Consider the following 18697-nt stretch of genomic DNA (forward strand, 5'->3'; position numbering starts at 1 on the left):
CATATTGGAACTGGCTGCCCAGAGAACTGGTTGAGCCACCATCCCTGGAGATATTTAAAAGAAGTGTAGATGGGGCCGTTAGGGACATGGTTTAGTGGTGGACTTGGTAGCATTAGGTTAATGGTTGGACTTGATGATCTTCGAGGTCTTTTCCAAGCTAAGTGACTTTATGATCTTCTTAGATTTTCACTGTGCTGCATTCAATAACTGATTCTTTTAAAACAATTTTTTTTATTATTAAACTATAGAGAATGTAAAAATAATTTTTTTACTAGTGCTATGCATTTATTTTGTGACAAGAAACTACCCTGTAAAGAGTCAGTAGGTGAAGATTTCTAACAGAGTAAAATGTCAGTGAAAAATCTGGAAGCATACTACAGGAAATAAACAGCAATAATTACACTGGCTGTTTAAAAAGCGTTACCATTTTAAGATGGCCAACTTCTGCATGTCAGGTGTCTAAGAAAAACTGGTCTTATTTTCAAATGAAAGCATATCTTGAAAGTGCTCATATACACATACACATGCTGTAACTGGAATGGATGCTTACCCGAACGCAATGTGTCACAAAGGAATCAATGTAGTCCTTCGCCTGGTGATTATTATAAAGACAACACCTAAAAGGAAATTATCCACATACATACATATTTTTATAAATGTCACCAGTCTATGTAGCACAAAACTGAAAAAGAAACATGAGTGCAGGAAGAGCAACTGAATCCTTCATACATAAGCACTAATAAGTACAAAATGTGTATGTTTTTGTATATCTGTCCTTGCTTTTGTAAGCAGTAGTATTTTTTCATCAGACTTGTAAACATATGCAAGTAACTCAAGATCCACTTACTTTGGAGAAAGTACTGGAGGACTGACAAAAGACCTTAAAGCATCTTTTACCATGTCTTGCATGAGGTGAGTGCCAAACACCTTCTTGTTATCTACCAGAAAAGTTGTCTGAAAGTGAAAATGTGTTTTTAGAAACATGTTTTAAGGTAAAAAGCAATGCTTTAGAAATGATTAATAGAAAGCTCGTACAGTACCTATACTGTATAAGAAACTTTATGATTGCTTTAAGAATTAAAATGGTTTAGCTACGTACAAGGTTACAGACTCACAGAGGCATGTTGAAATCTGTCACTTCTGTCATAGTCCCACAACATACAGCTCTGTTACTTGCATAAGACAATGCATGCAAAATGATTTTTATTTCTTGGACTTTAAAGATAATTAATAGACAGGTATTTCTGAACATTAACATAAAATAAGTTATATGCCTCCAGGGAAACAACATAAAGGTAAATCTTCAGACTAATGCAGACTTTCTTCTACCCCTGTAGATGCTACTGCTTTCACTGGTCCTGTCTGATGCTCATTCCGCTTTCCTCCATGAGTGCTGTGTCCCTTTTTTAAAATGGTGTTTAGCAGTTGGAAAAAACCTCCGCTGTCAGGCACCCACAGGGATTGCACAAACACACATAGTGCAAAGTCAGAAGACACACATGCATACAACGAAAGTGTTTTATGTGCCATAATTATATTCCATTGGCTCTATATGTGGTTTAATTGGGATCAAATGGAAAGAAATTCTCACAACCAGGGACACCCTATTCAAATCAAAATCTCCTATAAGGAAGTATATTTTACTCTGAATTAAGGAATATATAATATACTTTCAAGGTAAGCGAAGCAGTGAGAGGAAAAGTAGTAGCCTGTTCTGCCCTAGCTGTCAGTTTTACTGTTGTAGCAATAGAGTCTGTACATGAAATTCAGTCCAAAGAGGGAGGATGAATACAAACACCAGCCCCAGACTGAGACAGCATACAGAGAACAGCATAAAAATGCTTGTACAGGCCCAGCTTTAAGGCAGAGAAAAAGTTAACACTTTGTGTTGGAATTAGCATGCACTAACATCATCTAGACAGTATGTAAAAACGTTTTAAAAAATTAGATCAGAATATAAGCCTCCATACACCTAATACTTAAGTATCTCCAGAAAATTTTTTACCACTTGCATATTAGGTGATATGCAAATAATTTAAAATTTTAAACAAGCAGATGAATCCCTATTTGTAATAAATGCAGAAGTATTTTATTCAAAGACACTATTACCTGTAACAGGGATCTTGAAAGAACACATGGTGATTGCTCACTAAACTCACAGAAAAAATCCTAATATACGTTTGGGAAGAAAAGACAATTTAGGTTAATATGCCAATATTTACATATAAACACACATTTTTAAGCACGCACATGCATTTGTATTTTATATAAACACATGTATATACAATTGTGTAAATACACCTATATTTCATATACACCCTCAGACATACACATAGCATCACTTACACAATCTTCTAAGAAAGTAATCAAGAATAATTTGAACAAAACAGAAAATATTATGAAGCTAAAATCTATTTTCTTCTGCAATTACTTAAGAGAATAAAAAGGTTTCTGAATTTTCCTCTTCAGATGCAACAATCAGAAGGATCATAGTGTAGGAAAAAGATACTGTGAAACTGTTTAGAACACAATACAACCGAACCAGGTATGTAATAAAACTAACTGGTACCAGATGCTTCATGCAAACACTGCTTTAATTAATTTAACAGTAACTAGGAATATGAAAGAGTTTTGCTCAATCATCGAACTGATTTAACTGTGGCTCTTTTCTCAGTCAGTGAACATGTGCACAATAAAAAGTATTTCAAGCATTAAGTGTCTTCTAACAAACGTAGGCAGTTACTGAGAGTAACATCACTTATTCAGGAAAGACCAGAAGCAGATGCTTAACTTTACATCTAATCAGGGAATTACATGTTTAAACAAACATGTATTAAGTGCTCTCTTGCGTTAGAGGCACATACACAGAAACCTGCTTACTGCATGTGGAAAAATCAGCAAGGAATTATGTTCTGCAACTGCAGAGGCAGCTCTTCAACCAAAGAAAGAGTTACAAGGAAATTAACTTCCTTGTGCTCTGCCACTAACATGCATAATTATTTAACAGACTGTGGGAAAAATAGGAGCTTTGAGAGAAAAATCTTTGCCAACAACAACAAAAAAGTATCAGAAAAGACAGCAAGTCTTGAAATTGTACACAACAATGGGAAACACCGGAAGATTTAAATAGACAGCTCAGTTTTTTTTTTTCCAAAGAGCAATACCATGTATATATGGAATGCTTTTGTGCAAGTTATGTTAAGATCTTATGTTTGGCTATAAATAAAAAAAGATTCATGCTTACCAGTATACAGTGCAAATTAGTTAAGTTGACTACTTCACATACAGTTTTTATTCGGTCTATTAGTTTGGAAAAATAATTGACCATTTCTTCCCTTTTAATTATTTTTGCATATCGAGGGAAAGTTGGCGGCAGCAATCGCTGATTAACAAGGGGCTCAAAGCCCATCATAATAGGATGATCTAATGAAGGGAGGGAAAAAGAGAGAGATATTGGGAGGGAAGGAGAGAGGGAGAAGCTGCATATAAGCTGTGTTTTCAGAACGCACTTCAAACTTTAAATTACCCAAAATGAACTGTTTAACTGACAGTTAACTTCCAGAGACACTAACTACCCAACTGAGACGATTACTATTTTAAAAACCCAACACTCAACACCTCAGCATATACCTGTACAGACAGTGAGGTGGTGTTCCCTATTTTAAAATGGCTTATACATTGATTCAAGAATGTAATGCACTTGATCAAAAGTCCACAGTATCTTTGGCTTTGAAGTGACAGTATTGCTTTCAGGACAACCATCATTAAATGAAATAAAATTAAGATCAAACAATGCAAATCTCTAACAGTTTCTATAAATGAGTACTATTAGTTCAAAATAGTGATTTTTAAAAATACACAAATATTAAGACAGCATATTTAAGAAAGGGGAAAAAAATGGTAAAATTTGATACATACCTCCTTTAGTGGTATCATTCTGTGCCTGGATACCATGATGCAATGAATTGTGGATGGCAGAAAGCAAGTCAGCTGCCTGAGTCATTAGTTTCTGGGCTTCTGCAACTGCACTCGTCTGAAAGGCAGGTAACAGTTATTCACATTATGAACCAACATATTTTGACTATAGAACTAATGCTACTATCAGGAGAAAGAATGATATTAGGATTCTAATGTTTGTACACAACCAGTTCTAAAAAAACCCCAACAGATTTTTGTGCAATAAAGTGTTCTTAATATTTTACATTTCTATACATACATCTAATACTATATTTTTTGCAGTGTAAGATAAGCCTTAACAATAATTACAACTACATGCAAGTCTTCTACTTTTGATTTTGCAGAACCGGGGGAGGAAGGCCAGAAACCCTCTACAAAACTTTTCTGCCAAATGAGGCACAATTCCAAACTGCAAAGAGGAAAAAAAAATCTGTGATTAGAAAATGCAGAATTTTTGATAATATAGACAGAACACAACCTATCAATTGAACTGAAATCACTATATAACATTTGAAGGTACCAGATATCCATTAGAAATCTTGATCCATGATCTGCTGACTTGCTGAATTTTCTGATGTCCTACGAATCCAAATCTGTTAGCAAGCTAGGTACCATTTAGAATAGCTCTCTGTAAAATCTAAAATCTTGTTTTAAAAATACTGGACTAACAGTCCCTGATGGAACTTCAAATATTTGAAATATCAAGTCAAATTGAAACTTGACGACTTTCAGGAAAAAAAAAAGTTGAAAACCCTCTGAAGAGCTAATAGAAGCTGAACAAGATCAGTAGCTCTGCATAATACACGTTCACATATTATTGCATCCACAGATTTACTAAAATACACTCCTAAGCAGATCTAATTCAAATTGTAGTTGATGTAACTTATACTTTAAGTAATCAGACTTTAGCAACACTAAGATCATCTGATTTTACACAGATCATTAACTCACAGCAGTTAACAGACAGATTTTGGTTGTACATCACTGTAGATCACTTCTATGTCACAGCTTGATTTCTGGTACAAGGAACAGCTATACTCAGAATGCAATTGTACTCAACCACTCAGGCACGTTTTCCTCAACAGTGATGTCTATTGATGATAGTTCCAACTGACTTCCAATTTAATAAAGGTCTTTTAAACTGCTCCAACAGCAAAATATATGAGACTCCATGCCACTTAAGCAAGAAACTTGATTATTTATGAAAGTGGAAATAACAATAAGCAATAGACAGATATTTATCCTTGTATAAAGAAAAAGCACTTCAAACTAAAAGCTTTGTCTTTGTGACACTTGATTCTACCCCTTCACCCTAAAACATGCAGTTCCTTCCCCCATAAACAGTTCAGAAATCTTATATTCAAAAAAGCTGGTAAATTGCATGGAAAGCTGTTACATGAATCTTTTCAGACCAAAGAAGTCTAGATACAGATTCAATACCACATGGAAAGAAAAGCTAACAGTTCTCTACAGATGGACAAAACACTGCCCAATGTCAGGTAACTCCACAGAAGGGGACTGAACTTGATAAAGAAGAGTTTTGTTCATGTGTGTGGAAAGAGTAATCCAAAACCCATATTTTTCTTTAAGTGTTCTAGAATGAATATTCTGTCTCTCTGCCAAGCCATAATAATGTCAGCTACTAGCATTCCTTCTGTTTTCTTTAAAAATGAACAAAAACTGAATGGTTGCCACTGTAAGGCCTTTTCCAACCCCTCACCTGCAGCAACCATCAATTCAAATCTGCAGAATCTACAGAAGAATTGCTTGACCTTAGAGAATGAAAAACATTGGTATTTCACAGGATCACAATGCAAAGATGAAAACATGAAATGAACCTACCTCTTTCTTGGTAAATGCTATTAGAACAGTCAGTAGTACCCGGGTAAACTTGACTCTGCTGAACACAGCTAAACACTGTTGATGCTGTAATAAAAAAATGCTGTAATAAAAAAATACTGCAATACTAAGCAATACACATGAAATCCTGGAAGTTATTAAAAAAATTTTTATAGATTTACTGACATCTGCTCTCCAGTCTTAACACTATGGTATCTAGTATGATTCTGAAAAAAGTTATAAAATATGCAGAAATCTCTACTGCTGTCAGAAAAGCACTAACACAAAAAATACTAAGATACTTTGGGTAAAGCACAACCACTCACTGTATAGCAATCTCCTATGCAAATGCTATTCAAATCTCAGCTTAAGTGAAGAACCACAAATTATTAAACTAATTTTCCTCATTTTTGCTGAATATCTGTGTTAAAAGTGATTTCTGAAGAAAACATTACGGGGAAAAGAAACCCACATCCTTCTAAATCAACAACATCAACTACATCAATTACCACTTTTTCTGGAAGAAGATAACACTGCTTTCATCTACTCTATCCACTTTCTCTCTTGACAGTGAGGCTGCCAGCAGCAGTAAAAGCTGCTGGGAAGGAATTGAGGGAAGAAGATACAGGATAGATACAACCACCTACTTTGCTAATAGCTTTTTCTTGAGAGGTAGGTGCATAAATGGCAGCACTGCAGCAGGATCGCTATTCTGCCACTGGGATCGATCCAGAGCTCTAGCCCTTCACAGCATAAAAGCCTACCCATCAGCCTGAGGTTTGCTCGGGGCCATGTTTAGAGAAGCTCAGATATGACAGTAGCAGCAACATTTGCAACACACATTTCTCACAAGCTGAAAACTACTAATTAAAGTAATGCTGTATTAATCCATGAAATTCCACCCCCCACCCACAAGTAAACAATTCATTACTTCAAGTTCAACTTCTGGATCTCTCTCTTCTCCTTGTCGACTTCGAGTGCTCTAGAAGGTAAAGGAATTTCAAATAACTCATTAAAAATTGCAAAGGGAAGCTACCAATAAAATCCCTTTGCCCTCTCCACGTTATCCGCCTGCTATAACCCTAAAAATGAGTTCTCAAGTTCAAAACCTCTTAAAATATAATCTGGGTACTTCAATTATCCAAGACTCTCCTATACTAATGAGACCTACCTCAGTCCACCCTGCAAACAGGCAAGGAAATTGTATGAACATTTTACATTATAAACTGTGGTAAAGAAGTTCAAGCATCTTCTTTAACATCACACAGTATCTATGTGTTAAGAGCAAGAACTTAAATACATACTTTCTGTGTCCCAGCCCAGAGTTATTTTCTATATCACGATTCCACCTATTACTAGTGAAGAAACTATTAAAGAGTTTAGAAAAGCCTGAAGACTTCACCATCTTTAGCTAGAAAACAAACTACCACCATCTCTGACATGGTTTTAGCTGGGACAGAGTTAATTTTCCTCACTGCAGCTGGCGTAGTGCTGTGCTTTGGACTTAGTATGAAAACAATGTTGATAGCAACAACTAAAACATCAGTGTGTTAGGTAGTGCTTATACTAGTCAAGGGTTTTTTTAGCCTCCCATGCTCTGCTGGGTGCACAAGAAGCTGGGAGGGGAGGGGACACAGCTAAGAGTGTGGATCCAAGCTGGCCAAAGGGATATTCCATATCATCTGACATCATGCCCAGTATATTAACTATGGGGAGCTGTCTGGGGACAGGCAGTGATCACAGCTCAGGGACCAGAAGCGTCCCTCAGCAGGTGGTGAGCGGTTCCATTGCTTGTGGGGTTTTTTTCCTTTTTTTCCAGGCTTCATTAATAATTAAACTGTTCTTATCTCAACCCACAGTTTTCTTGCTTCTACTCTTACGAGTCTCTCCCCCATCCCACAGGGTGGGATGTGTTCAGTTGCTGACTGGGGCTGAACCACAAGAGTCTCACACAAACCATTATGGAAGTTCTTGAAAGAAAAACAAACAAAAACACCCCCTACCATTTAATTACATAAACCCGCCGCATCCTTCATAATCCGACTCCCTCCCCCAAACCTATGTGAAGTACACTTGCAGGATAATTGACAAGTCAACCGCGACAAAAATACCTTCACTCGTCTTTGCATGTCATCTTCTACGTCTTTTAGCATACCTGGAAAAGTTTTGTGGGGAAATAAAGTTTTGAAGTGCTTTACATACCAATTAGCTAAAGATTAGACAAAAACCAATATTGTGAGGGATGGTGGGGATGTCTTGCAACAACAGATAAATCAGAGTACAGACTGACTAATCCAAAGATGAAGTGTTTACAGATTTTTCTCAAATCAATGAATGCTCATGTATGTATCAAAAATAGCACATCAAAAGGCTAACGTACATACTTATATATGTACCTAACATACATATTCACAGCTTTAGAACTACTAGATTGCTTTTTCCTCAAAAGCAATCTATTTATATCACAACAAACTGCAAGGCAGAGGGCAGAATTCAAGCAGCGCACCTTCCAGTGGTTTATGTCTATCTCAGACCTGGATAATCTCATGCCTAGCCACTTGGCTAGCACACCTAAAAGCATGTCTCCTGTTTCTCAACCATTTAACAAAAAACAGCTGAACCTTTTCTTCAAGCAAGACCAATTTGACCTCTCTTTTTACCAAGCCACTGGTTTTCACAATATTAATAAAACAATGTCTGAGATTCCTACCAATTCATTAGGTTTGGCTGACAATCACCAACATGCTCAAAAGAGAGAGAGACTGATGGACAGAAACTGTAGGGGAATAGACAGGGATCGGTGACTGGAAGATCACGGGATGTGACGGAAAGATAGACTCCTCCCCATAGGAGTGGCAGGAACAGGAAGCTCAAGAGCTATATAAGCGTGTGACGCAGCTAAATAAACGGACATTTTGTATCCATCATATTGATGTCCGTGCATCACTGTCCCCAGGGTTGGTAGAGCCCTGTGTCCCGGAGATATGCGGCCCAAGATAAGTTCTCCCGTAGAAGCGTACAGCTACAAGAAACAAAGAAAGCACAAACTGTACCTGTAACTCTAAGATCTGTCACACTGTTGGCCATTTTAAATCCGTAAGTCATTGACTGAAAATCTTCCTAAAAAATAAAAATCAAAGAAACAATATGTAGTGAAATATAAACAACAGTAGTTATATTTTCAAATTTGGGTTTGGGGTTTTCTTTTTGTTTGTTTTGGGCTTTGCTTGTTTTCTTGTTGTGTTTTGTTGGGTTTTTGGTTTGGGGCATTTTTGTTTAACTACACCAAATATTAAAGTCCGGTTTTATTCTGAACAACTGAATAGACCCATGGTTTGGGTGAACTTTCCAGCACAAATCCACCTTGGGGTAATTATTTTCCACATAAATCCTTACTACCAGTAGGCCCTTCATAATTTTCATCATGTGCCACCCTATCACAATGTTACCAGAACTACAGATGTAAAGCACTATTTAATCAATTTTAGATATAGTCAGTAAGAACTGACGTGTCCAAGCTCAGAGGAAACAAAAACTGCTCTGAGCACAGAAAACCAGACTCATTATATTGCTAGATGGACATTTCAGACAAAAGACAATAATGGTTATCTATAATACAAAAAAAAATTAAACAGGAAGAAAACCACAAGTAAAACTGATTTAAGATGGTTAGACACAAGCCTTGCATTGCTGTTTGAGTAAAATATTTATGTAACTCCAATGCTCAAACAAAATACAGAAAAGAGCATGCAACACTTCCACTGAAGAAAACAGCATTTTAAAGAGTTCAAGTCTAATACTTTTAGGAGGATGAACTGCTGCTCCTACAGTATCCTCAAATCAAGCAGTAATAAATTTCTCTAACATACTGTTTGATTTACATTACAGAGTCTACATATGATGTTACATATTTAACCATTGGAGATACTGAAATACATACCTCCTCAAACACAGCTGCTTTGTTAACTTTTTCTCTGGCAATATCACAGATTTTTAGGATCCCTAGAGCAAAAGCCTTCATAGCAGGATCTTCTATGAAGTCAGGATTATGAATATAAAGGCAAGTGAATACTGTCTGTGCCAAGGAATGTCCCTCTAACCATGTTATCTAGGGAAAAGAAAATTAAATTTTTCACTTGTGACAGCCAAGGCCTTGTTTTTTAACCTCCATTCTTCTTCCATCTTACTGTGCTTCAGTGAGTCACTAAGGAAGTCCCTATCATGGCAACCTTCCATCTAGCAAAAAAGGCAAGAGAAGGTGTCTCAGCCTTTAACCTTTGTCCATCTGCCGGCTGTGGCAGGCAGCCTGTTACTAAACCCTAAACACTATCAAATTCTGGCATTGGATAAACCGCTTCCGGAAGGCTTATCTCTGATCTCTGTTACTTAGACACGACGTTAAGAGAACAGATTTTTAAGCTTCCTCTATATAAATACAAAACGAAAACTCCAAGTGGCTATGAAACAACTCAGCAATATTCTGCATGTTCTCTTCTACAATATATAGCTTCTTCTCATTAACCACTCTCTCTACTACTTCATGCATACAGGGAAAGCCTCAGTAATTTAAAACATTATTTCTAACTTGAAATAACATAAAACACAGTAGGATCAGATTTCTGATATGACCACTGTCCCTTCTCAAAAAAGTCAGTATTGGAGAGGGGAAGGGAGCAGAGTAAGATGAATTATGTTACACCATATCAAATATACAGCGACCTTTACATGTCTTTGTGGACCACACTAATTTGAAATGTCATTTTAAAAACCAAAGTAGTTTTACTGACGCCATTTCAAACAGCATCTGAAAATAATTTGTATCATTTACTGAGGAAATTAAGACATCGGAAAAAATCACAATTAACAAATAACTGATAACTCACTGATTTCCCTTCTAAATGTATTTAAGTATTTTCTTTCTTCAAAATGCCCTGTAAGATCAGTCAATATTGGCTGCACAGAAATGAGCAAGAGTGCTGTAGTAGGTGACTGCACACTCACCTTCCAACACAGTCAAACACTAATATACATCAAGCAGTCAGACACCATACATTTAAAAAGCACAAATTATAAAACCTTTTTACATATTCAAAGTGCTACCAGTTCTTTTCCATAAGGGTTTCTTATAATTAAAAAATCCAAAAATCAAAGTTATGCCTCATATAACAGCCAATGCAAATATCTAAATGGAAATTAAAATACTACGTATGTATCTTCTGCTTGGTCAATTTTTTTCTTGAGTTCTACTGTTTTTTCTTTTTCTAAACTGGATTAAAGGATTATATTCTGAAAACAAAAACATCTAACATAAAGAGCAAGGAAATGCTTACCAAACAACAAAAACATGTATCCATTATTCCTACCAGCTCAGGTGAAGTAAGATCCTTTATTTTAATGGTGCCATCCTTAGAAAACAAAGAAAGAAAAAACTAAAGACTATGGAAGCCTATAGGCAAAATACAACTTACTATTTGTAGAACCAAAAAGCTAATTACAATTTGGTTTTGACTTCAGAATATTTGTATACCACTAGCTTTACTGATCAGCTTCATGACATGCCTCAAATTCTGAAAACCTTTGCCTTCCCATCGTGTTGAACATTGACCATACATAGTTGTTCAAACAGAAAGCTAAAATAAAATTTCTGACTTACGAGTAGCCAATGAAAGTTTAAAACCAGTTAATTGTCAAGACTTAAATCACAAAATAGTGTGTAATCATAACAATGATTGAACAAGGAATAATACACAGGACCCATTCTTTGAAGACTGCTTTTTACACTGCAGATACTTTTACAGAGTTTTACTGCCTTCAAGGTCAGGACCAAGAAGGCAGCAATGCTACTTCTTCCATTTTATTTGCCCAATGTATGCAATTCTGCATATATTCTACATGACTTAGCCACTATTTTACACAGCATTCTCTTAGCCCATTCAAAATAAGGTCCATGGTAAAAAAAAGAATACTTGTTCCTCTGAGTGCATTATTTTTTCCAAAATAACAGAAAGTCTTTCAAGCCCCCTCCACCAATTTATCTTCACCACACATCAGAAGTCAATCATTATTGTCAATGTCATTAAATTAGCCACCTTCTGTTCAATGCTAACAAACTGATCATCTTATGAAGTGTTAATATCCCTCTTCCGTATGGAAGCTGGTTTCCATGCAGCTTAAAGACAGACTAACCAATACATATTCACATAAAAGACATTTTGGGGAAGCACTCTGTCACTTGCAAAAAAAACATTTCTGAAATTTATTTATTTGAGGTATCAACACCCAACAATTTCACAGTACTTTTCACTGGAAGAGTTAGCATCATCGTGAGAATGTAGGTAACAAAAAAGGTGAACATCACAAGCTCATTCTTACTTAACTATCCAAAATAAAAAAGTGAATTTAAGATAAGGATTGAAAACATTAATTATGCTGAATTGTGCTTAACCGCAATTTGAGAAAACTATATCATACTTTTACAGACAATGGAGGCAAAACTAGGAAAGTCCCACAAACCTTAATAGCTTGCTCAAAGTTAAGAACCTTTCTATTAACTTGGTTTCCAATCATACCAGCATCCATCTTGGGATCCATCATTTCAATGGCAGACATGGCTTCAAAAAGACCAAAACTAAAAACACCAATTAAAAAAAAATGTTCTGAATCTAATCATTTTATACAAAACAGTCTTTACAAACCAATGTAAAAGAACATATGATGACAAACAGAATATGCTGTATTTTGACTACGGACAATTAGGTAAGGTATATGAACATTACTACTGATCTTTATACAGACCATGGTTTTCAGGAATCTGAGGATCTCTCAACAAGCCAGAAAGAAAACAGGTGCCTAAAAGAAAACACTTAGCCTTTTTTTAAAGCTGAAGAACACTCCTGAGCCAAATAGATCACTATGTAATCTATACATTCTTGTTTCTACACACCTCATAATGATGTAGCATCTTTTTAACGATCATGTTCAGTTAACGAGCCTATTACAAGATGATTTTTTGTTTTCCAAAAACCCAAGATATGTCCCTCACAAACGACAACATACATGACACAGACTGCCAATAATATACATTGAATAAACCAACTTTGTTTGAAATAGGCACGTTAAAAAAAACAATACAAAAAAACCCCAAGCATGTGACAATGGATCTCTTGCAGTCCAGGCAAAAAACCTTGCAGGAGAACCACACCAAACGCACCACACTGGCCTACAGGACAAGGGGTATAGAGTGCCTCACCTTTGGTACGTACGATATCTGTTGGAACTGGTGCATAAGCCTTTATTATATAGAAAAGGTTATTGTGTGTGGCACATTCTAATTCTGGGAAGCATATCTGCTCTGAAGTGTTCTTATGAATTTTGAGTTATACGTCAGAAATGTGCTTTCATTCTACTGAGTAACTACGTGGTGACATCCTTGCTCACATTTTTAAGCAGGTTTGCATTTAATAGTGTGCTTCTGTTTTCTGAGCTAATAGTCTTAAGCATTTTTTTTTCTTCATGCAGACTTGTGAACAGACTTATGTGGCTAAAGTATTTTAAAGGTAAAAGTAATCTCATGTCATTCATGAGTTCAGCAAGATTCTAGCACATGGGGTTTTTTTAAATATATTTTTTTTTAATCTGTAGAGCTCTCCATTTCTGTTTTGACATGTCATTTAAGAGTTAGTTATGTTAAAGCACATGGATCGTTCGTCCTAAACTTGTTAATAACATTTGAGCCGACCAAATTTAAAACCTTGAAGTCTCTCTAGCACTTTTTTATAAAAGCATGACCGTATAAAATAGTTCAGCAGGCTGAGTAGCGTCAACACCACCGGTAAGACTTGCTATAAACTTCTAAACTGCATTAACTGAAAATGTAATGTTATACTAGCGCCATGAGAAATGTTCAACCCTCATATGGGCGCATACTCATACTGCTGAGGATGAATGATACTCTGAATACTTCAACTATTTATTTCAAGTAAAAGTTTAAAAAAGCATAATTGATAATGCTTACTAACAAGCAAATCATGCAGTAACATATTTTCACTAATCCTATCTAAAGAACTATCCCACAGGCATACTTACAGCTTATCATGAAGTAGTTCTCCTAACTTCAGTTCTACAAAGGAATAGAACAGGATAAACAATTACAATCATCCTTCTAGAACAACTTTTCCAGGACAGTCTTGTCACTCACCAAGCTGTCTCATGCTACAAGAGAACAAGGGGTGGGAAGCAGAACAGACATTTCTACTCCACCTTCATTTGGTTTTACTTAAAAAGCACTTTCAAGACTGAAAGGCTAAAAAAACAAATTGTTCAGTCTTCCCTTATCCTTCTGTTATACCAATAGTTGAGGGGGGTTTAGAATTACCAAATAGTAGTATCTGAATAGCCTGGAACACAGAACAAAAGTTTTCTGTGCTCCTTTATGCAGATGCCTAAGTTTTGCCAGGGGAGTTTACTGAAAGGCTTGCTTTTCCTCATTATTTTTAATGAAGCCTTTAGATGTATCTGATGGGTACACAGTGTATCACTAGTATACAGGAATTATTTGATAGCATAAGGAAATTGTGTGTGTCATTACATACTATAGTGTGTGGTAAGTTGCAGTTTTGTATTTATTTTTCCCTAATTATATCATCCAATCAGTTGAAAAAACTAAGGTCACTATCACAGTAAACTAGCACTAATATCCAATAACAAAAAAGGCACTGTTTAAATGCAAGCAACTGCTTTCCTGTAACTGGGATGCACTGCATGTCCTCAGAAGCTCACCTTGTTTCAAAGATGAAAAACGATACACTGACCAGTTAAATGAATAAATCATTGGACCCTGTAGGTCAAAAAATACACAGGAAAAAACAGAGTGTTGATTCCGAATGGATGAATGAGGTTTCTATTTGGCAGAAAAATATAAAACCAAATCTTTGCAAAGAAAAACACAGGTGCAAAAATGTATAAGATGAAAAACCATTACTTCAACAAGGTATTATGTGATTTGGAAGAAGAAGCAAGGAGAGGTTCTTTTGTTATTTCCAATCTCATAGTAAGTTAAACACAGGGAGACATAGGATCAATATAGTCCATTCACCTGGAGCTTGAACTTGGGCCACGCTACTGCTTAGAACACCTCAAAGAACTACGCTTACCCCTCCAGAGGATTCCAAGTTTTCTCAGAACACAAGCAGTACAACTCACCTCTACAAGCTTCTTCAAAATCCTGTGTTATATCTATCCAGCTTGTATTACTCTTTTCCATCTTGTCAGGCATACCAAGTTCCCATCCTGAATCATCATCCTCTACCGAAGCTTTCATAACCATGGTATCGCACCTTTAAATCTGTATCAGAGACACTGCACTTCATGCACAAGTTAGAGAAAAGTGCTTCATGGGAGTAATTTTTTTTTCGTTTCAAGAACCAGGTTAAAAGGGGTGACTAACCCGATTTCATTTAAACAGCTACCATTACACAAAACCAGCCCCCAAAAAAATATTAATAAAAGTTCTTTTTAAAAAAATGTGTTCTTATTCACCATTTCTCCACAACTAGCTTGTAGGCTATGACACCTCAAACCCTACGGACACCAAAACTTTAGGAGTACAGAGCCATAATAAAGTCTGTACTGTCAAATTGGAAATAAAACTGGAAACAATGTCAACAAATCCTCTCTTACAACAGATGTAGATATAACATTTTCTTTTTTTGTTTTACACTATTAGAAATACACATGTCCTCCAACTGATATGTGAAAGGAATTAAAAAGAAGGAACTGTAAAACTGACCACACAAGTCTGTTAGTCATAAAAAAGCGTATCCAAAACGATTTGTGAAAAGAGGCGTATTTCCTTTGACTTCTCCAGCAGAAAGTAATATTAAGACTACCACAACAACGTTAAGCAACCTCAGACTGGAATATAATTTTTAAACTTCACCACCAAGTTATTTAGAACTGGTTTTGTGCTTTCGCAATCTCAGGATAACCGGGGCAGCCCCGAAGGATTTGAAGTTTTGCCAGTCCGCCTGCCTTTGCGATACCAGCAATGCTGAATCTCCCCTTATCTAGTCGGAGATCTCACAAGAGACACCTACAAGCCCGGCGGGCTTTAAACAGCTTCACCAAAGCCGCCACGGAAGCTTGAGGCAAAAACCCCCGCGACACGAGGCCTCCCAGGCACCAGCAATTAAAAAAAACAAAGGGGTGGGGGGAGACAGCAAAGCGACTTTGAAAACCAGCCCAGGAGCCCCTCCGCCCAGGCGATGCTCAGCCTGCCTTCGCCTCCCCCAGCCTGTCACTAGCTCCCAAGGGACCGCAGGGGCTGACAGGCCCAGCGGGCTGGGATGAGGAAATACGTGGGAAACTAATTAAAATAAATGGAAATCACACTGTTACTTCAGACATTAACGCCAGCACAGCCAGACACACATACACACGCACAATCTCCCCGGGCTCTCCCCTTTCTGTAGCTCACCCGTCCCCAACCCCGGCGCTGTCCCGCCTCCGGCCGCTCCATGGCTCACCGGGCCCTGCTGAGGCACCGGGCCGGCAGACAGCCTAGCTAACTCCCACCGGGCAACGGGTACGGCCAGCGGCCGCCCGCCCTGTCGTCCACAGGCCGGGCGGCTCCTCCGCCCAGCCGCCGAGGTCTGTCTGACTGATCGATCGATCGACCGACCGACCGACTGACTGACCGACCGACCCCTCCGCAGGGCTGGCTCCGTCTGGCCGTCACCCCATTCCCCGTACGCTCCCCCGTGGGGCAGGAAGGCTCACCCGCCGCGTCCTGTGCCGCCGGTGTGCTCCCTCCCGCCCGCCGAGCCTGAGCCTCAGCCTGCCCCAGCTGCTGCTACTGCTGCTGCTGCCGCCGCGGCCGCCACTAGCCCGCGAAACCGACGCACGCGCAGCGAGTCCACAGAGCCCTTATGCCGCCGCTCGGCACTACGCATGCGCTTGCGGCCCCTCACAGTGTGAGGCGCGAGCGGGGGGTTCCTGTGAAGGCGGGTGGGTGGCAGCGCCTGGGAGCGGTTGTGTGCGCGAGGGGGGCGCCGGTGCCTCCCCACCGTCGCCTGAGGGACGGAGGGAGGGGCGGGCGGAACCGGGCCCGGGCGCGGGCCCGGGCCTGGGCCCTGCAGCGGCGGCTGGGTGGGGCTGGGTGCCGGTGGGGGTGCTCTGAGTCCCCCTCCTTGTGTGGGAGAGGCGGGGGGCGCGGGGTGCGCCTGGTGGAGGCTGCGGGCGGGGCCCTGCCGCTTAGCGAGGGCGGAGAGCCTCCAGTCTCCAGGGCTCTCCCGAACGGTGTCGGCGGCCGGCTGCTGGCGGAACCCGGCTCTGCGTCCGCGGGCAGACGCGGTGCCCGCGGTCGGTCCAGCCTGCGGCGCCCTTCGCTGCCCGTTCGCTTCCCGGTGCGCCTCGGGGCTTGGGGAGGCTGTGGCGGTGGCTGCGGGGCTCTGGGGTGGTGGGATGGGCGGGTAGGGTGCTGCGGCCCTGCGGGTCGTTCTGGCAGGTTGCTGGGTGTGAGCTGCTGAATTGAAAGCAGATTTGAGGCGGGGGGGGAAGAGGGGGGCGGGTTTCTTCTGTGTCAGCTGTTCCCTCTTGATCCTTTTGCCTTCTCCGTTTTGATGAAATGCATCAGCTAGAGATCACGTAATGGCGTTTCTCTGCAGTTTCCTCAGTTGTGCCGATGATCTCTTTTGTCGGGGAGAAACCAGCTGACATGTCTAAAGGAACTACTATTTTAGAGCCATTTACAGTGGATTCGATCTTATTCATGTTTTCAAAATGCACAAACTAAATGCTTCCGGTGTTTCTGGCAAAAATCACCAACGTAAAAGACGGCAGCTAAATTGCTTTACTAACCAGATAGAGGCTAACTTAAGTAGATTTTCTCTCCAACGTTATGAGGAAGTAGATTTTTAAAGGAAAACTGCAACTTCACCCATCACCCTTCTTATTCACCGTGCTCACAGTACAGAGCATTTGTACTTGCAGGAAAGCAAGAGGAGAAAACGCAGTGTGAACTCCTCCTGCCAAGCACGTACGTGTAGGATCCACAGGATCTGCTCAGTGTTGAGCAGAACAGAAAAGAAATGCAACCTCCACATAATTCTTGGTTGTGTCCGGAACATGTTGTGTTTCCCTCTTGGTGAAGTGGCAGTAGATCAAAAGTAAGAATTACGAGGAATTTGCTTCAGTGCTCATTATGGAGTACCTTTGTTCCCATAATACTGTACGAACACGTCATCCTATACTTGACTTAAATAGGCTGCTCGTTTAAGAAATCTTTAGCTAACCATGCACCGGTTTAGGGTCTAGTCAGTTGACTGCCTACTGTTTTTGTCTTTCCAAAATGATGTTACATTAATTTTGAAGGTACTGGTGTATTTTGTATAAGGCTGTGCTACAGAGTGTCTATTTTTACACTGCAGAAAGTCATGCTAAAGCATTATTAATTTTTTAAGGATGCTTAAGAGGAGAAATGAGCAAACTTGTCCTCGACTATTCATCTTAAGGAAAAAAAAACCCTGTAAAAGGAATTTTGACCCACATAAGCAAAAAGGCATCTGCAGACTTTGAAGTACTGTGTGCACAAATGTCAATTAAATAAAATAGAAAAACATAATTTACCAATAAGTTTTGTCTTATGAGTGTTCTTCTCATGCTCTGGATGCTATTCTTGAAAGACGCTAAATAAATTGAAGCAGATTTTTCTTTGCTCTAAGGATCAAGAATCTTAAGTGTCTAGAGTTACATATTGACCTGTTTGTACAAAATTACAGTATTGTTTATAATTTTCTGAATAATGTAGAGAACCCTCCTGTCCCTCAAAAAGTGTCCTAAATCTGTCATGGGAAGAGAGGTCACCTGCTGCAAGCTACCTTCAGCTAGATTTCCCCCAAGAAGT

General features: G+C 39.0%; 1 protein-coding gene across 6 annotated transcripts in view; it reads right to left on the minus strand.

Annotated features, from left to right (window-relative positions):
- The window catches only part of NAA35 (N-alpha-acetyltransferase 35, NatC auxiliary subunit), a 30026-nt gene extending 13159 nt beyond the window's left edge, over positions 1-16867 (minus strand). The window contains exons 1-16 of one of the 6 annotated variants that reach the window (XM_075078889.1): positions 16573-16672; positions 14998-15139; positions 14575-14632; positions 13882-13915; positions 12310-12424; positions 11127-11201; positions 9737-9904; positions 8850-8916; positions 7908-7951; positions 6728-6778; positions 5800-5883; positions 3919-4033; positions 3245-3423; positions 2110-2169; positions 848-954; positions 551-617 (exon numbers count right to left, since the gene is read on the minus strand). In XM_075078889.1, the coding sequence (XP_074934990.1) occupies positions 551-617; positions 848-954; positions 2110-2169; positions 3245-3423; positions 3919-4033; positions 5800-5883; positions 6728-6778; positions 7908-7951; positions 8850-8916; positions 9737-9904; positions 11127-11201; positions 12310-12424; positions 13882-13915; positions 14575-14626 (1218 nt within the window). In that variant the 5' untranslated portion in view covers positions 14627-14632; positions 14998-15139; positions 16573-16672. Of the gene's footprint in view, positions 1-550; positions 618-847; positions 955-2109; positions 2170-3244; positions 3424-3918; positions 4034-5799; positions 5884-6727; positions 6779-7907; positions 7952-8849; positions 8917-9736; positions 9905-11126; positions 11202-12309; positions 12425-13881; positions 13916-14574; positions 14633-14997; positions 15262-16270; positions 16401-16572 lie in introns of those variants that run through there. The other 5 variants (XM_075078884.1, XM_075078887.1, XM_075078888.1 and 2 more) reach the window with 5 other exon arrangements.
- Positions 16868-18697: the final 1830 nt, after the last annotated feature.

This window comes from Phalacrocorax aristotelis, chromosome Z (assembly GCF_949628215.1).
Source record: "Phalacrocorax aristotelis chromosome Z, bGulAri2.1, whole genome shotgun sequence".
Taxonomy (NCBI): domain Eukaryota; kingdom Metazoa; phylum Chordata; class Aves; order Suliformes; family Phalacrocoracidae; genus Phalacrocorax; species Phalacrocorax aristotelis.